The sequence below is a fragment of the Saccostrea cucullata genome, unplaced genomic scaffold (genome assembly GCF_032062105.1).
Source record: "Saccostrea cucullata isolate Sc308-1 unplaced genomic scaffold, CSIRO_AGI_Scuc_v1 ctg261, whole genome shotgun sequence".
NCBI classification, from domain to species: domain Eukaryota; kingdom Metazoa; phylum Mollusca; class Bivalvia; order Ostreida; family Ostreidae; genus Saccostrea; species Saccostrea cuccullata.
In genome coordinates this window covers 513,363-530,827 of record NW_026925910.1, presented here as the reverse complement: position 1 = coordinate 530,827, position 17,465 = coordinate 513,363, and the positions used below count along the sequence as shown (strand labels likewise).

The window sequence follows — 17,465 nt, the reverse complement described above, 5'->3', positions numbered from 1 at the left end:
AGATCTTTGGAAAATACTCAACATGCATCAACGTACAATTTAACCAATCTATACCCGGAAGTCATCATCAAGCATGCCTTCCATTGACGAGTACGAATTTTTAGTCAATTTTCATACCAAAACTCCATAATTATTTTGTTTTGAATAGTGTAAACACTATGTTAATGTTATATCTTTCTTATATTTCAGTAAACCAATAAGTTGGGCAGAACAGGTGGAGCAAGTGGAAGATGGTAAGCCAACATATTGAGCGGTTTTCAGTGCTATCTGGCATATGCATTTTAATTATTTGACATAGATCTAGGTTAATTTTGTGATTTTCTTATTTAATTATACATTGTTTTTTGAGTGAAATAATCTCATAAAATCTCCAACACTTTACGTGACCCCTACCCCCAGGAAACAATTTCCCCGGCCCGGTGAATACTGTACATGTGCATAAATTAACGCCTTTAAAATTTAGCACAATCACTGGGTATGTAGCTGCAGAACTGTAGCTCTCCGAAAAAATGTATATTGATAGACCAGAGAGCTACAATGCCAGCCATTGGAAAAACTGTATATTTATTGTGCACAAAAAGTGTGCTGCCTCGATTCTGGATTAATTCTTCCAAATACTTACCTCAATTGCAAAAAAGCTATATTTCAAAAAAGGTCCTTACTCCTCTATCTATTACTTTCATAGTTTACATCTGTACAAAGTGCATTGGCCCAAAATTATCTAGCAAACCAAAATGGCAGTCATCTTCGCTAGCCAAAGGTTTCTGATACGCTACTCTCCTCATAAACCCTTGGCCTACGGTGTTCATAAAAATCGGGATTTTTTTCCAGAGTTCTGATTGGATTTCAGTACACACCTGTCGACCAATCATCAATTGTTTTTTGTAAATGACGATATTTGCATTCGGGATACTTCTTGACTCTTTAACCTCGGAATTGAAAAACGCAAGTAAACAACGATCCGTAAGATAACATGCAATTCTATAAATAGCTATGGTGTCATCCAATATCTTCTAAATATGTGATTAAGAATCTATATTGAAGCTTCCGATTTGTACTATAAATAATAAATAAACATTACTCAATTATTGCTTCTAAATTATTCTTGAAAAAACTTTAAATTTTTTTAAACATGCGTCTTTATTTCTGTCGATGACGCAATCTGTGAGTACCTGATAGATTCAAGATCACGTGACGAAAACAATCCCGTCTTTTGACTTCACCGTATGCCAAGGGTTTATGAGGAGAGTAGCGTATCAGAAACCCTTGGCTAGCGAAGATGAATGGCAGTATAAATAAGCAAAATTTTCAATGATCTCAATTTAACAGCCAGGATGGCCGTTAAAAATGATTATAAGGAATGTTTTGTTGTGGAAGTAGTGAAAGAATATGTAAGAAACTCAAGGATAGTAATATTTTGATATGACAGTTTTAAAAAAACCTGGAGAAATAAATCGAGAAACATAAATATACAATTTTTTCAATGGGTGGCACTGTAGCTCTCTGGTCTGTCAATATATATTTTTTTGGAGAGCTACAGTTCTGCAGCTACAAGGTATGGAGTATGAGTTGTCACAGAAATTCCAAGATTTCAGTCTGGTAGAATTCTTGGTGGACTAGATTATAATATTTATCATTTTGTACAGGAGTCTTACCACCATCTTCAGAGCAGTATGATGATGAGAAAGGCATAAAAGTAATCACAGAATTCAAGTATAATGATGATGGCAAAATGGTCAAGGTGAGTCAGGCATTGTTTACTTTGTATCTGTGATCTGATGGCATGAAGATACAAATTTAAAAGTTTTGTTGTTTAATTGTTAAATCAGTATTATTGAACCTATATAATTTAATGAACTTGTACTGTCCATGTATGTTTAAATCAGTTTTTCCCCTCTTGTAGGTTCTTAAAACATACAAAGTTGAAAAGCGAAAGGTACCTAAAAGCATTGCAAAAAGAAAGGTAATTTTCATTTTATGTTTGTACACAAACTTCATTAACTTGTCTAATATTCTCAATTGTAAATTTATGTTGTATGGAAATTATTTGATTATAATGTAAATAAGCAAATTCAAAGATTGGGCAACTTTTGTGTTACAGACCTGGAGAAAGTTTGGGGCAGCAGAGAGAGATCCCCCTGGACCCAATCCAGCCAACACCATTGTACAAGTAGAGGAGATTAACATGCAATTTGTCCATAATAAGGAGGTCAGTAAATGAACTTTTACCCTGTCTAGCATATCCTTATATTTAGCTGTTTCAACATGATATTTTAGATCATGTGAATTCGTCACTGAATTTCATTAAAATGTAAGTGCTATTAAGTAATCACCAGGTCTGTCTATCCATCAAGTGTCAGATGTAATAACTTTAATATCTGTAAATCTACAGACTTACAGCTGAACACAGCTTATAAAAGGCATTGTCCACCATATTTCTCTTTCATCACTTCTGTCACTACAACCCCTATATGAGCTGCAGGCCTCCTGACAATTGAAAGTATTTGGCCGTAGAGGTCTCACTGTACATCTTACATTGCAATGAAATTACTTGCTCGCAATAAAATTATTGAATTTACATACTTTTTCCCATCAGGAGAAAGTAAAATATACAAGACAATACATTATTAACAAACATGAAAATATGTACATAAAAGATGGAATAAACGCACAACGTCTGAGACCACAAAAGAAAAACTACATATCGACCCTGATGGGGAAATTTTCACACACAGGTACATAAATAATGCAGTTGAAAGAAACAAATTGTATTTTTCTTCTTTTTAGGAGACAGTGGAACAAGAAGAGGACCCATTACTGAAGTTGAAAAGCCAGAAACTGGTCTCCTGTCGTATCTGTAAAGGCGACCACTGGACCACAAAATGTCCGTATAAGGATACACTGGGACCTCTTCAGGTAATGCTTCTGTGTTTATCACTGTAATGTTTCAAAATTGTAAGGAACCCCAATGCAATGCTAAAATAAGAGAGAAAAAAAAGAAGCAGAAGAATCTTCAAAAATATTTAGAACGAATTTCTGATGGGAGTCTTTGGTTTTTCTGTACCACAGGAGAAGCTTCAGGATGGAGAGAAGCCTCCAGTGGGGGAGACACCGGGAGGACCAGTACAAAGCCAGGCACCTGCTGCAGCGGCCCCCAAAACATCGGGAAAATATGTTCCTCCAAGTCTGAGAGACGGAGGGGGTAAAAGACCAGGGGAAACTATGGCCTCAAAAAGGGGTAAACTGTGCATCATTACTAGCCTAGTAAAAACAAGCTCAACTGAGCTAATACCATTGTTGTTATTTGCCATTATTTTTGTCAGAGAGTGTCATTGGGACAGATGGCTTTCATTTTTACCATAAAGGAATATAAAGATTTTAAACTTAGTTATTCAACGGAGCTGCCAAACCTTATGATTTTGGCAGAAGGCTTATGGTTATATGCCTTAAGGTAGTTCTACACTCGGCACTAAATGGGCTCAATCTTAAAAAATCTACTTTCATAAGATAGTCATACATCCGAGCAATGGATAGACGCAAGAAAAAATATATGTCAACGTGTTAACTTTTCCGCTATTGCCTATCGGAGTATATACCCCGAAATGTAAAATATTGAAAATTTACCTGTCCTAGATTTTGTTGTATATAAATGAATTAAAGTCTAATTATTCAACTTTAATACCCAAAATAAAGTAGAAAAATGTTAGTAAACAATATATAATCATTGTTTTGCATGAATTATTATAAATAGATGCACTTTGTTAGGCTAACGTATCAAAATTTAATATGAGAAAATATGCTTCACAGTTCAATCTCGGCCATTAAAAAAAAATTATGGACTCAAACTTCGTAAATTTGCATTATTTTTACTAAATGATATTTAAGAAAAAGAATAAGCTAAAAAAAATTATATGTTGACACATTACTTTTCGTAGTATGAGCTCTACACTAAAGGGACCCCCCTAATATCCTTCTTCCAGAAGTAATATATTGCCACATTTTCCTGTAATACTGTTCATGTTTGAGTGACACGTATATTTGTATTAACAAAGTTGTACATATTTAAAACAATAATTATACACACCCAATACCTATTGTCCCTAAAATTTATCTTATTTTACGCTTTAAAAAAGATTAAAACACACTTGTCTGTAAATTGGAGACAATGAAAATGAAAGTTATTGACTGATTCTAACAAACTGGATAATTTTGTTACAGAAAGTAAGTATGCAAGTGAATCAACTTTTGTCATAAACTTATATTCAAAAGATAATTTTCGCATTGTGATTCATGGGTAAGCAGGTTGGGGGGGGGGGGGGGTATGCATCTTATACAATAATTATTATTCAAAGTAAATTTAATTTTGTAATGTTTAATTAGTAAAATTCATAAATTGTCTAAGTCAAATCGTAGTCATTACTTTTCTTCCGAATTATCACTAGTAACTTTAACTTGGCCGCCGACAATAGTCGCCTCGACTTCGACAGTTTGAAACATGTTCTGATGGTCCGTGTTATTGACACGGCATATAACTCATGCATTATTCACAGAAATATCATTTTCTTACCTAATTATTTCTGTCAACCGAAAGTTGTTCCCAGCCTTCTCTTTTCAATTAATTAAACTGTACAATCAGTGTTTGTACGTTTGTTGACGCGAGCGACTTGGAGCAAAATCGTTACCAGATATTTAAAACTAGTGTTGGCAAATCGGACGATTTTTACTAACCGGTTACTCGCTTATTCTTCCGATCGAGTACCCGGTTACTCGGATGATTTTTTGCAATAGTTTCCGTATTTATTACTTACCTCATCCTTTTACTTATTGGTAAAAATAATCCACATATGCTACGTATATGAATTATAATTTATTTACAAATACAAACTTTAAAAACACAGCATCTTCGAACACTATTGAATATAAATGTCACTTGAAACAGTCAGTTTGTTTTCGTCTCGTTTCGTCTCGTCTCGTCTTGTTTAAAAAAATTATCAACACATGACCTTGTTATTGCTGGTTGTTTTTGTAGAGTTTCCTGCAAGTCACTGGTTTCCGAATTATGTTTAAAACTAAGGTGATTTAGCATATTGTAGTTCCACCCGTATTTCGATTCAGTTTTTTTTAATATACCCACGCTTTAGATGTTTGCGGCGGCATCTTGTGAAAGTAAGTCCCTCTAACTATCACAGGTCTACTTTAGAAGTAATTATAACTCAGGTTTTCAAAACATGTACCCCCATGGTAATCAAAGCCATCAATTATATACGCTGTGAAAACTAATCAAAACAAATCGATCCCAACTGTAAACCAGCAAAGCAAGCCTATAGCTAACGGTAATTAACGGTAATTAAATGAGGGAAATGTGTCAATAAACATTTACAAATAGCATAAAAATCATTTTATACCTATTAACTATGAAAAATGTATTTTATCCGCCGAATAGCAGTTTTACTAACCGATACTCGCAACGTTCGACGGTTAACCGGTTAACCGGGTACTCGTTGCCAACACTATTTAAAACGCTAAGTAAAAGTCAAACCAATATAGTTAAAAAATCACATCTCGGAAAAAGGAAGCGTGGTTCCGGTTTTACTATTCGTTAATGACGTAGTGCGAGTGTAGACCTACTTTAATGTTTCTCTAGTTATTCTTCATTTCTTGTGATTGTCTGTTTTCCTCCATCATAGGTTTGAAATGGCAGATTTTTTCGTAACTGTCTATTTTCCTTTAAAGCTCACCTGAGCCAAAAGCATTAGTGACCTTTTCTGATCAATTGAAGTCCTGCATCTGTTGTATGTCGTCTCTAAAAAGCTTTTCACATTTTTGACTTCTTCTAGGCCAGATTCACAACCAATCAAACCAAACGAAACCCTACTCCAAATACTTAAGATAATACACTAAATCTGCTACATATGAGAGTATGTAAATAAATTATGTGATTTATAAATGTAAAATGTTATCATAAGAACATCAATTTTTTAAAAAAATGCAATTATTAATGAATAGCAAACTATTCTTTTCTTTCATAGGCACAACAGGTACAACTTTATTTTTATCTTTTAAAAATATCTTTATCTGACTTTTTTATCTTGCTGTTTCAAATTTATATCAATACAAATACTGCATGCTTTTAAGGGTGTGAAATAACAACAATTCAATTTGAACATGGGGGGGGGGATGCAGGTACAAATTTAAACTCTGGGTCTGAATTTTACATCATAAATATGATAACTGGTATAGATTCCTTGAGGTATCATTTAATAATTGATAGCATGTACAGGTGCACAAGTGTTAGTGCATATAGTATTTTGTTCCAAATAAGTTGACTGTTTCTATGCTATTTATTTGGTGTTTATACTATTTCATTTAAATTTTGCAATAACTTGGATTTTTGTTAACTTCATATTGTGTTCAAATACAGTATGTTGCAGTTATCATGATTACCTGCATATGATTAAAACAATTGTCAAGTAACCTTATAACATTGCAAATATTTTAAATAGTTTAATTATAAATAATGAGATTGTATTTGTAAAGCATTTAAAATAATCCTAATTGTTTTCAATTCATTTTAGTCTTTGACCACATGTTTATCATAGACATTTGCTGTTTTCCTTTTGTAGATGAGTTTACCACTATTCAAGTTACAGATTTTAATTGTTGTTTTCCTTCTGTAGACGAGTCTGCCACCATTCGAGTTACGAATCTGTCCGAGGACACCAGGGAGTCAGATTTACAGGAACTCTTCAGACCGTTTGGACCCATTCAGAGAATTTACTTGGCGAAAGACAAAAATACAGGCCAGTCAAAGGTAACAGTTTTTGTGTATGACTGTATTGAGTACTCTGTGATAAGATGTATAACAGTTTAATTAATTGAGCAAAATGATTCACTTTTGAACTCTACTGTTGGTGTCTTTAATTTTGGTTTTATCATATGGCTCAGAATGCTGACATTAGTTTAATTTTTTACAGGGATTTGCATTCATTAACTTCCACAGAAGAGAAGATGCTGCCCGGGCTATAGCTGGTGTGTCAGGCTTTGGCTATGATCACCTCATCCTCAATGTGGAGTGGGCCAAGTGAGTTTTACAGGATTAGTCTATTTAGTGCAGGCATTTTTACCCTTGGGTAAAGTGTTTGAAAATCTGCTGCAAGCCTCCTTTAAGTACAGAGCTGCCAACCCTTATGATTTTGGCATAAGTCTTCCGAAATTAGCATCCAAAATACGCCTTACGATTTCTCTCACTATTCTTTTGATTTCAATTTTTCTGGATCAAAGTTTATAACACCGGAATTTTCATAGCTGGCCATCTACAGATTCTACTATTATAATGAAATATAGTCATAATCTTTACAACTCTTGCTTGTATCGTTGTTTTTTAAGATGGCCGATCACATTCATGTCAGTGTTTTAAAGTAAACAAAATGGAAATGTGCTTCAAATTACTCCGATTGCATGTCCATTTACAAAACATCTTCAGCGGTAGGGGGCCTAGGCGGTCGCCGGACCACGCCTTACTATTTTTCATTTCAGAATGTTAGCAGCTCTGTAAGTAGAGTCCCAATTTGTTCAGATCATCTCGGCAGGGTGTCTGGGGCCAAAATGAGAGATCAGAGATTGGGGAATATACCATTTCAGTTCGAACAAGGTGTTACATGTATTAATATGCTACTGTCTTCAGATAATGTAGATTCAAGTTTAATATAGCCTGGGGCCCAGAGTAGGGTGGGGCACAAAAATTTTACATGAAAATATGTAGGGAATTTTTTCTAAAAAAAAAAAGAGAGGATGGGCATGATAATGTATATTTTGCAAGCATTCTATAAAGTCTTGTAGATTCAAATTCTAGTATAATCCAATTTTGGGGGGGGGGGGGGGGGCAGTTGAGGCAACAAAAAAAAGCAAAAGCAACAGTTTAACACATGAGAATATGCAGGAGAGATTTTTAAAAATCTTTACATCAAAAACAGCATGCTGATGACAATGATATTTTAAAGTATGCAAGCACCTTACGATAGTGTAGTGCAGTTAATTGACTTAATTCAGTCAAGAGCCTGGGATTTGATTGGGCTACAGTAGGTGATGACTCATAGGAACTTTCTGGCTCATTGCCGTTTTGATTATTAATGCGATGGAAATATCCTGGAGTTTTCACACACCTGTGTCTCTATGATCTTGTGTGTAGTAAAAGCCAGGTACAGAAAATCTGGATACATTCTTTTTCCCTGTTTTTACATGTTTCACTGTATACAGAAAATGTGTCCTGATACACAATTTCATCTTCATGCTGATTAAGCTTCACTTTAATCATTGAAAATTCAGGAAGTTTTTATCTATATATAACTGTTGATAATTTTGATAAATTATTTATTTCTTAAGCATTTTGCTATAAGATTAACACATATTTATTTTCTATTTGTAGACCCTCCGGCACCAACTAATTTGCAAAAGATCCTATTTATTGTAAAGTTGCTGATGGCATATTGACTGGAAATTAATTTGGATTAATTCGTAATTCTGAAGATTTATAATTAAAAAAAGTATTCATTAAATGATCTTTTATGTCTTTGTACAAGAAGTCTTTGAGGTTTTGGAATGAAATTTATATTACAACTCCCTATGGCCTAAGGAAGATCCCTATTGGTTTTAAGGTTCAAAGGTCAATGCCAGAAATTCATACATTGTAACATTTGATTTCACATTAATTTCTCTACTAGCCTTTGAGCAGTGAAATTCCCTACAGCCTAAAGAAGACACCTATTGATTTTTAGGTCAAGATCTTAAATCATGTCTGTGTGTAATATTGTTTCCAAGCTTTTCGCAATGAGATTTTATATGGCAACTGCATGGCCTAAAGAAGACCCCTATTGATTTGAAGGTCAAGGTCATAAATGCATAGTAGTACATTCTGTCTGTGTGAAATGCCTCTGTTTTTGTGTGATATCAGTAGAACCCTTGAACTTTTTGCAATGAAATTCTTTACATTTCCATTTGGCCTGAAGGATATTGAAGTCAAAAATTAAAGGTCATGATTTCATTCATTTTTGTGATAAACTTTGTTTCCAGGTTATATCTTTAAAACTCTTTAACTTTTTCAATAAAATTATACTATAACACTACTCTTTACGGCATAAAGAAGAACCCTTCTGGTTATAAGGTTAAAAGTACATTGAGAGGTATAAAATGAAAATTGCTGCATGAAAAGATTTTATTTTTAAACTTGATTCTGAGGCTTTTTGAATTAAATTATAAATAAACAGTTATTCTTCCTGGCTGAGGACTGGAGTACCTTAAGTATAGTTATTCCAATAATATCAAAAAGTCGTGATTGGTATATCGAGGCCATATCATTTGAAAGTCCACAAAGTATCCCTATACGTTGAAGTTCAATATTGCGTGTTTGGTTTCTAAGTACATTCAATTTTTAATTTGGCGTTTAAAGCTATGTATATAAAACTTTTTTTTTTTATTGCGAAGAGCCCTCATTTTATCATGTTTTTTTCAAATCGTTCAATTGTTTCGGGGAAAAGGACGACTTTTCGAATGGATTCATATAAAATGAGTTGGCATTGGCAGTAGATGCATCGTCTCATATTTAAGCTACTTCAGATACTTAATGATTTTTATTTTCCCAAATCGTTCCAGCAACCACAGATTATCTTCGTTGTCAACACTAACACCATAGGGATTAGAAAATCCACAATTATCCATTAACAGGACTACATTTCCATCCATGTCGAGAACGTGAACAGATTGGTTCTTGATGTCGGAAATTAGAATATTGGCCTGACTGTCTGTCGCAGTATACCGAGGGATGAACGACCCTTCCCCTGCCCCAGAGTACTTAAATCTGAGTCTCCCTCTCCCATTGACGACCACCACGGCATTCGCATTCCAGTCTGCTACACAGATATCCCCGTTTCTGTTCTCAGTGACAGCAAGTCCCGTAAATTCGCCCTCTATTTGAAAGAGAGGTTGCCCGTTTTCATCGTTCTGGATATCTTGTTTTAGACCTGTTTCACAAAATCTTGTGACTTTGATTTCTTTTTGCTTCCCAGTCAAGCCATTCCACATTGCAACCAGAAAATCCCCGTTGTCCGTGGAACATATGGTACCCGGGAACCACTTTGGTTTGCAAAGTACCTCTGTTGTACCGTTTCGTACAATGTTGATGCTTTTGGCTTTGCGATCTGTGTACATTAGTTCTCCGTCTTTAGTAACAGTCAAACCAACCGGAATATCACCAGAGTTCGCATCAACAACCTCCAAGATTGAACCCTGCTTATCACATCGAATAAGAGATTTACTTGAGCCGTTGATCCATGCTTGTTCCTTCCCAAAACAGCTCAGTCTAAACAGGTTCTTGTACATGTACTTAGGGATTTCAATGGAGGCAATGACGTATGGCTTTTTCAAGACATCTCTGTTAGAACTCGTCTGAGTAAGTGTGTAAGAATCATTGTTTATGATTTTAGAGGGGATGATTTTGCCTACGTATTTTAAAAACTTATCGTCAGTATTCATGTCCATTTTTGCTGGAATGAACATAGGTGGAGCTGCAAGCGTTAGTCTTGAAGGAACGTCTGTAAATTCAGTCAACGTAGACTTGTAGCTAAATATTTCTTTATCCATCGACTGAAGGTATCTGTTATTCTCCTTAATTTTGTTTTGCACCGTTTGCAGGAGCCTTTTAAACTCGGACAGGTTCTGCTCAACTTTGCCGATTTCTTGAGTTTCCATTGCGTCAATATCAGAGTGGCATTTTTGGATGGCGCTGTCTATAAGCTGGTGTAACCCTTCTCCTCTCTTTAAGACAGCCGACCGAAGATTATAATAGTAGTTTGATAAGTCAGCTCTTAATCCATGCAGCTCCCCAACAATATTTTGATATTCTTTTACAATTCGGTTTTCGAGAGTTTCGGTATCTTTTGCTACGGTTTCCTTCAAGATGGCATATTTTTCTTGGAGTTCCTTGAATTGATGGTTTTTATGTGACATAGAAGCGATACATTTAGAACAAACGGGAGATTGACACTCTTCGCAGAAAATCTCGCATTGCACATCAGGATGTGCAGTACAGAATGGCTGGAAAAGTACGTCATATTTTGAGGAATATTTGACGACATCGTGTTTCTGCAATGGAAGAGATAGCATATGCTGACCAACACACCCTCCACACAAATTTATACCGCAGGTGGAACAGTAAAGTCCTACTTGGGTGGAACAGAGATGGCATGTTATCAACACTTGTGCAAATTCAGAATCAGGAGACTTCGACGCCATAATAAAGATCTCCAATTGGATTTCGGCATAAATGTTGTCGGAGTTCCTCGACAGTTTTAGAAGTTAATCCGAAGACAGCAAATAGGTTTATCTTCAACCCCTAAATAACAGAAACATCAAATCCATCAGTATTACCATTGAAACCACCATATATTTTCGCCCATACGAATTTAGTCATGGGATATTAAATGTTTTGTTCAGTCATGGGATAAGTATTGTACTAAGTACCGATTTCCTCCTTAGTTTCCTGTTTAACTTATGAACATAAAACGATCCCGCTTTGTTGGTCTCCTATTTGACAGTTATTATGTCAAATTGCCGCTAAAACCGTTTGCTCGTCTGTGATATATCAGTTGAAAAAAAGATCATTTGCTGCACAATTAAGGCCTCTCACTCCCCCTAAGGGCGGGGAAGCACGCCTGGAGGGCAGAGTTACAAGAGCGACATCGGGAGAAAGCTAGGATAACACTTGTTCTTTCACTTAAAGAAACTTCTTCCTGTTGTTACCCTCGGATTCCCGATCAAGGGAGGGACTGGCAACACCATATCATTATGATCCAAAAACAGACATTGTATGTAGAAATAATGCATATACTAGGGCTAAAAATAGGCCTTACATGTATGAATACATAAAATTGAAATAACAAGAAAAAACTCTTAAACTAGCTAAACCTTTTGTCAAGTACATACTTATGGCACTCAAAATTCACAAAAAGAGCAAAACATAAATAAAGTAAACAAGATAACCATGCACATGTGTACGTATTGAAACAAACAACTTTCATTGTATTGTATTCAAGAATTTACTTTCCCACATTTTAACCTTTCACGTTTCTTATCTCTCGAACTTGATGTCACTCAAAGTGGTGTTCACTAAAGAATAATCTTATCATACAATGCTATATTTCTGATTTCTTCTGATGCGAGAAAAAATGCTTGCATACAGCTGGATTGTTGTGTGTTACATCTTTGCAATAAGCTATGGTAAATGTATACTATACATCTTTTACTGTAACCTTAAAATTCACTATATTCAATATATTCTACCCCATGCGCATATTTTGCGACAATTTGTCCAATGCCAACCTCCGGAATGTTTTAAAATAAGACTTTTAAAAAGTACCTAACATTCCCAACTCCAGTAAATAGGTTTGCATGATTAGAAATTTTGAATTTTTTTCTCCTAGTCAAAAATGTCCTAGTTTGGTGTCTGTAGGGGTTTTTGATATGTGGAACCCCCCCCCCCCCTTAAAAATTCCAATTCCCTGATTCGCACCTGCTCAATATTTCTCCGTTCGATACAAAATACAATTAATTCTAGGTAAAGCTCAACAAATAGCATGTACTGATGCAGAAGAAAACTGCCAACATTTGATACAGACTTTGGATATCTGTAACCTTCGACCATCTTCTGCTCTTTTTCTGTGTGCCAAGACCTGTAACATGTGTAACACAGACCCAGGAAGCGTCACAAATCCAACCAATCCGATCCCTACACATACTGACGTAGCATCTTCTAGTATCCAATCAACACTCACTACCTCTGGCCAATCCAGCAAATCAACTACAAGTGCACTGCTAACGTCATCAACCGTTGTTAATCCATCCTCAGGTATTCATTGAAATATAAACAATTCTTGGAGAAATTGGTGGTCTATTTTTTTTTCTGTCTGACAATGATGTTCAAAAGCTGCTCAAGGGGTTCCATTCTAAAATTGATGCTCAATTATTGTATCGACCATAGAACTTGCGAGATGAGGCTTTAAAAGAAACTGTTCAAATCCTTGTCTACTTAACTGGTTCGTCAATAAGTGACGATTAAAAAGTTGAAGTCATCACGTTCATCATAAAACTTTACTTTTGTTAAGGTTATCATCTTATGTTATCATTACGGAAATGTCAGACAGTATACTGAATAAATATATCTTGCAGACTTTTTAGTTTTTGTTAAGGTTCGACGACAGTAAGTTGTGACAAGCATCAGTCGGCCACTATGACGATACCCGATACAGATCACGGTACTTGTTATTACTTCTACGATCTCAATAAACGCTACAAGGACGCCAAACGAATCTGCGAAGCCGAAGCCACCCACGTGGTGCATCTAGAATCTGACGAGGAGGAACTGAGATTGGGAAGGCTTATGACAGGTTGAATATCTTATTTAGATATGATAAATTGTCTACTTGTTCCCCGCTTTCGCGAAAGCAAGGGGACATTAAATCTCATTCGTCTGTCCGTCTGTCACAAAAACTTTACCCTTGGTCATATCTTTTGAATAAGAGATAGGACTTTCATATCATATATTATGTGTATTACCTGTGAAAAGACCTTTCTAAATGTCCTATGAATTTTAAACCTGTGACCTTGACCTTGGAGTTTGTCAAAAATTTAAACATTAAATTGGCCAAAACTTTTGAATGAGAAGAGATAGGGCTTCATACTAAAACATGTGTATTACCTGTGAAAGACCTTTCTGAATACACACTGTTTTTTGACAAAGTTAACTTGGCCTTTACGTTTGACCTACTTTTTAAAAATGTTAATTTTTCGTTATAACTTTTGATAGAGAAGAGATAAGACTTTCAAATTTTTGACATGGGTATTTCCTGTGACAAAATATTTCCGAGCATGCTGATTTCCCTTGGCCTTCATGTTTGACCTACATTTAAAAAAAAAAATCAACTTTGGTGATAAGTTTTGAATGACATATGATACGGCGTTTATATTTGACACAATATGCTATAATAAATGACATCTCACCCACATGGATACCGAAAGCATGGGACTACAATTCTTTGAATTTGCTTGTTTCATTAAGGTAGGATTCTTCTCACATTTCTTGTATTTGAAAAATGAAAATTAATGAAATTTTCACAGAATCAAGAGGACAATATCACTAAGTGATGGTATCAGTGAGATTAAATTTGACCGTTTTATATTAGAGGCAAGGTCAGGTCAAGGTCATTACCCTTTTCTTGGACATTAAGAATAAAAAATTACTGTTCCCAATCATGCGATCCTTACTTGTAATTGAAAAAAATCGAATGTTTTTCTTTTTGCATAAAAAGATACTACCATATAGGGCCTATTAGATGATATTACCAAATTGACATGGATAATTTAAATAAAATGAATATTTGCTAATCCGAATTTCCTCTACTTTTCTTAAATTTTTTAGGATTTATTAGTTATTCTTATATGCTTCCTATATTTAACTTTTTGTAATTTTCACATATAGTAAAGTTGTCACATAAAGGTACAAAACGAGGCAAAAACTAAAAGTTTTTATCGTTTACTAAGCGAAAAATAACACTTTACGGATTTTTGGCTCAAATCTGTAATTAGATTTGAAGCATTTAAAAGACAACATATTTCTAGTATGTGTGAAAAATCGTATTTATTTGATATATTTAGTCCCTTATTATTAATTTAACTTACATTTGAAAATTTAACTAAATTCAATGTTCTATACTAATTTTGAATGGCAGAAAAGAAGATATTTTCATACGCCACCATTCCGCCAAAAATATAGTCACTGCTAGTTTTCAAACGCAGTTTACCATTTCTATTTAAAGTTGTATAACTGTGATGAGGAAAGAAAAATATGGTCTTTTAAATCTCTTACATCTAAATATATAAGACATATCAACAGATATGTACTTTGAATATTCCATCTTGTCAGAAACCAGAGAAGAATCCTACCTTAAAGTTCACAGAGCAAGGAGGGGGGAGGGATTTGATACTTTTTCCATTTCAGCACAATTAAATGTTCTCCTTTTGAAACAATGCCTGGTTAGATTTACTTGATTTTGCAACCGATACTGTTTTCTTTTTTTAGATTATGTTTGTCTGTTTTTAAATCCTAGGACCTTCTGGATAACCAAAATAAAAAATGTCTGATATTTGACAATCTCTCGTTATAACAGACAGCTGATAAATACCTAAGGGGAAGACCAATTGATCCGGGGAAAAGGGGGCAAATTTTGTAAACTGTATACTGGTTTATTTTCGCCCTTTTACACTTGCTAACAATTTTGTCAATTTTAACAATTGTTACAGTCACAGTTCTGTTTAAACAATTATACTGTATTCTGTGAATTAGCCCCGTTTTAAATTCGCCCAACTGTGAGAAGGTATAATAACCATGATTTCGGAAATATATTGATTCCCAAATTAATTTCGTTCCATGGAAAAAGTTGACAAGGAAGTTTGGGATGGGGACTTGTAATTTTTTTTTTTACCAGGTAACTGATTTTCATTTACTATGTATCTATATTTATATCAACAGGAAAATGATGAAATCTTTTATTGAATTGACAGGTTACGCCCCTCAGTTCTGGTTGGGAATGGAGGTTGTTAATGGAGACTGGCAGTGGGTGGGGAATGGACAGTCTAGTCCGGTCACAGATAATCTCTGGGAGGGTCAGCATGACCCCCACGGTCACTCAGTGTATGCTTACAACTCCCCTCCCGACCACTGGAAAACTGGGGACAATAACATGGAGTACCGGGTACTCTGTGAAGAAAATTTCTCCTGAAAGTCCCACTGGATGTCAGAATTAATATCAAATAAAACAGATGTTGGAATTAGTATTAAATAAAAAATATTTGTAGTAATAATCTAACAAATGATGACAAAAATATTCATCAATATATACACTCCCCACCCCCCCAAAAAGGGTCAACAACTGATTTAATATATTAAAATACTAATTTTATTGTTAAACTTCTGATGAATCATCTTGCAATGACAAATGCCTCCTATCACAACATACTGAAAATATCAAAACTCTTATGATAAAAAAAAACTTCTAAATTACTCCAATCACATACACCATATTTACCATTTAAAACAATACAAGATGAAATAAAAATGTTCTTGCCATCTTTCAATACATGCAATGATGATGTCATACATATCTCAAACATTAAATAAATCTGAATTCGTACAATCTTTAAAGAAAAAAAAATGAGAGAATTTCTTTTTCTATTTTACAGAACATTTCAACACTTGCAATGTAATACAGCTTAAGTAAAATTCGTAATATTGGTGTAGTCAAAATTTAGGCATATTCGGCTAAGGGGACATTGACACAATGTTAAATTGAGAGTATAGTAAATATATGAAGTGTATACATGTATTTATACAAGTTGTTTACATGAATTAGGATTGGGACAAAAAAGCACTAGAGTACTGAAATGCACTTAAGAAACATAATTACCTTCCTACCCCCCACCCTGACCCCTTTTCCTGAAAAATGACAAAATGGTAAAATATATATGGGTCATTTTCAAAAAAAGTCTATTTTTTTGTCTTTTGGTCAGAAAAATAGGAAAAAAATTTTCTAGAGTGAAAGTTTTTTTCCCGTTGGATAATATACATGGTCATACAGCTTATAAGTTATTTTATGATCATCTCCCATGTTTTATAAAAAATTTCATGCATTCGCAGTAAAATTTAACAGTAAAACCATGTCACATTAACAAAAATTTTATATTTATTTAAATGATAGAAAAATATCACCATGTGAAGATATGTACAAATTTTGCACTTATTAATCGTTTTTTACAGATTAATTTAATATGATTGTTTTACTTATGCCGCCCACTAAATACTAGCATTGTGCATTTAACATTCATGACATGTCCCTATATATCATTTCTGTTACCAAAAAGAAAATGTTAAAATAAAAGTTATTTCACTTTCCTAGGAACTGTTTTCATGATCCACAATATATCATCATTTTCTGTTGTCTCAAGTTTATGAGCGCCATGATTTGAAAGTGAGTAAAGAAAGGGTTCAAAGGTCGATACGTTTGTCTTATTGGTAGAGTATAATTAAAATACGTCCTATCTGTTACCTTCTTAATATGCAAGTACTCTTTAAATTGTTTATTCTGCTAAAACAATTAGATTAACTAAGCTACAAAGAAATTGTTTCAATGTCTCGATGTTGCAAAAAGAGTACGTTATACTAAATAACGGGTGATTTATATGAAAAACGTCTATCCTGTTACTGTCATTTCTGTTACCATTAATATGGTAACAGTAAGGAAAACTGGACTTCATATCTTGAGTTTTAACAATAAAAACAATTACTTTTATTTTTCTAAGTAATATAAGTTTAATAACATATGTTAAAAAACTTCGTATTATAATATTGAAATATGTTAGTG

The 17,465-nt window shown here is 34.3% G+C and overlaps 3 protein-coding genes across 3 annotated transcripts; 2 read left to right on the top strand and 1 right to left on the bottom strand.

Moving 5' to 3' along the window:
* Positions 1-58: 58 nt before the first annotated feature.
* On the top strand, positions 59-8,555 carry LOC134270026 (eukaryotic translation initiation factor 3 subunit G-like). The gene is made up of 10 exons (XM_062752198.1): positions 59-90; positions 190-233; positions 1,647-1,741; positions 1,904-1,963; positions 2,102-2,209; positions 2,788-2,916; positions 3,070-3,238; positions 6,678-6,811; positions 6,975-7,081; positions 8,426-8,555. Exons 1-10 carry the CDS (start codon positions 74-76, stop codon positions 8,442-8,444), a joined length of 882 nt encoding a protein of 293 aa, XP_062608182.1. The 5' UTR covers positions 59-73; the 3' UTR covers positions 8,445-8,555.
* A 1,048-nt stretch (positions 8,556-9,603) lies between these two features.
* Positions 9,604-11,001, bottom strand: LOC134270059 (uncharacterized). The gene has a single exon (XM_062752241.1). It carries the CDS (start codon positions 10,999-11,001, stop codon positions 9,604-9,606), a length of 1,398 nt encoding a protein of 465 aa, XP_062608225.1.
* A 1,107-nt stretch (positions 11,002-12,108) lies between these two features.
* LOC134270020 (uncharacterized) lies at positions 12,109-15,954 on the top strand. The gene is made up of 4 exons (XM_062752191.1): positions 12,109-12,270; positions 12,608-12,898; positions 13,239-13,436; positions 15,610-15,954. Exons 1-4 carry the CDS (start codon positions 12,207-12,209, stop codon positions 15,825-15,827), a joined length of 771 nt encoding a protein of 256 aa, XP_062608175.1. The 5' UTR covers positions 12,109-12,206; the 3' UTR covers positions 15,828-15,954.
* The last annotated feature ends 1,511 nt before the right edge of the window (positions 15,955-17,465 follow it).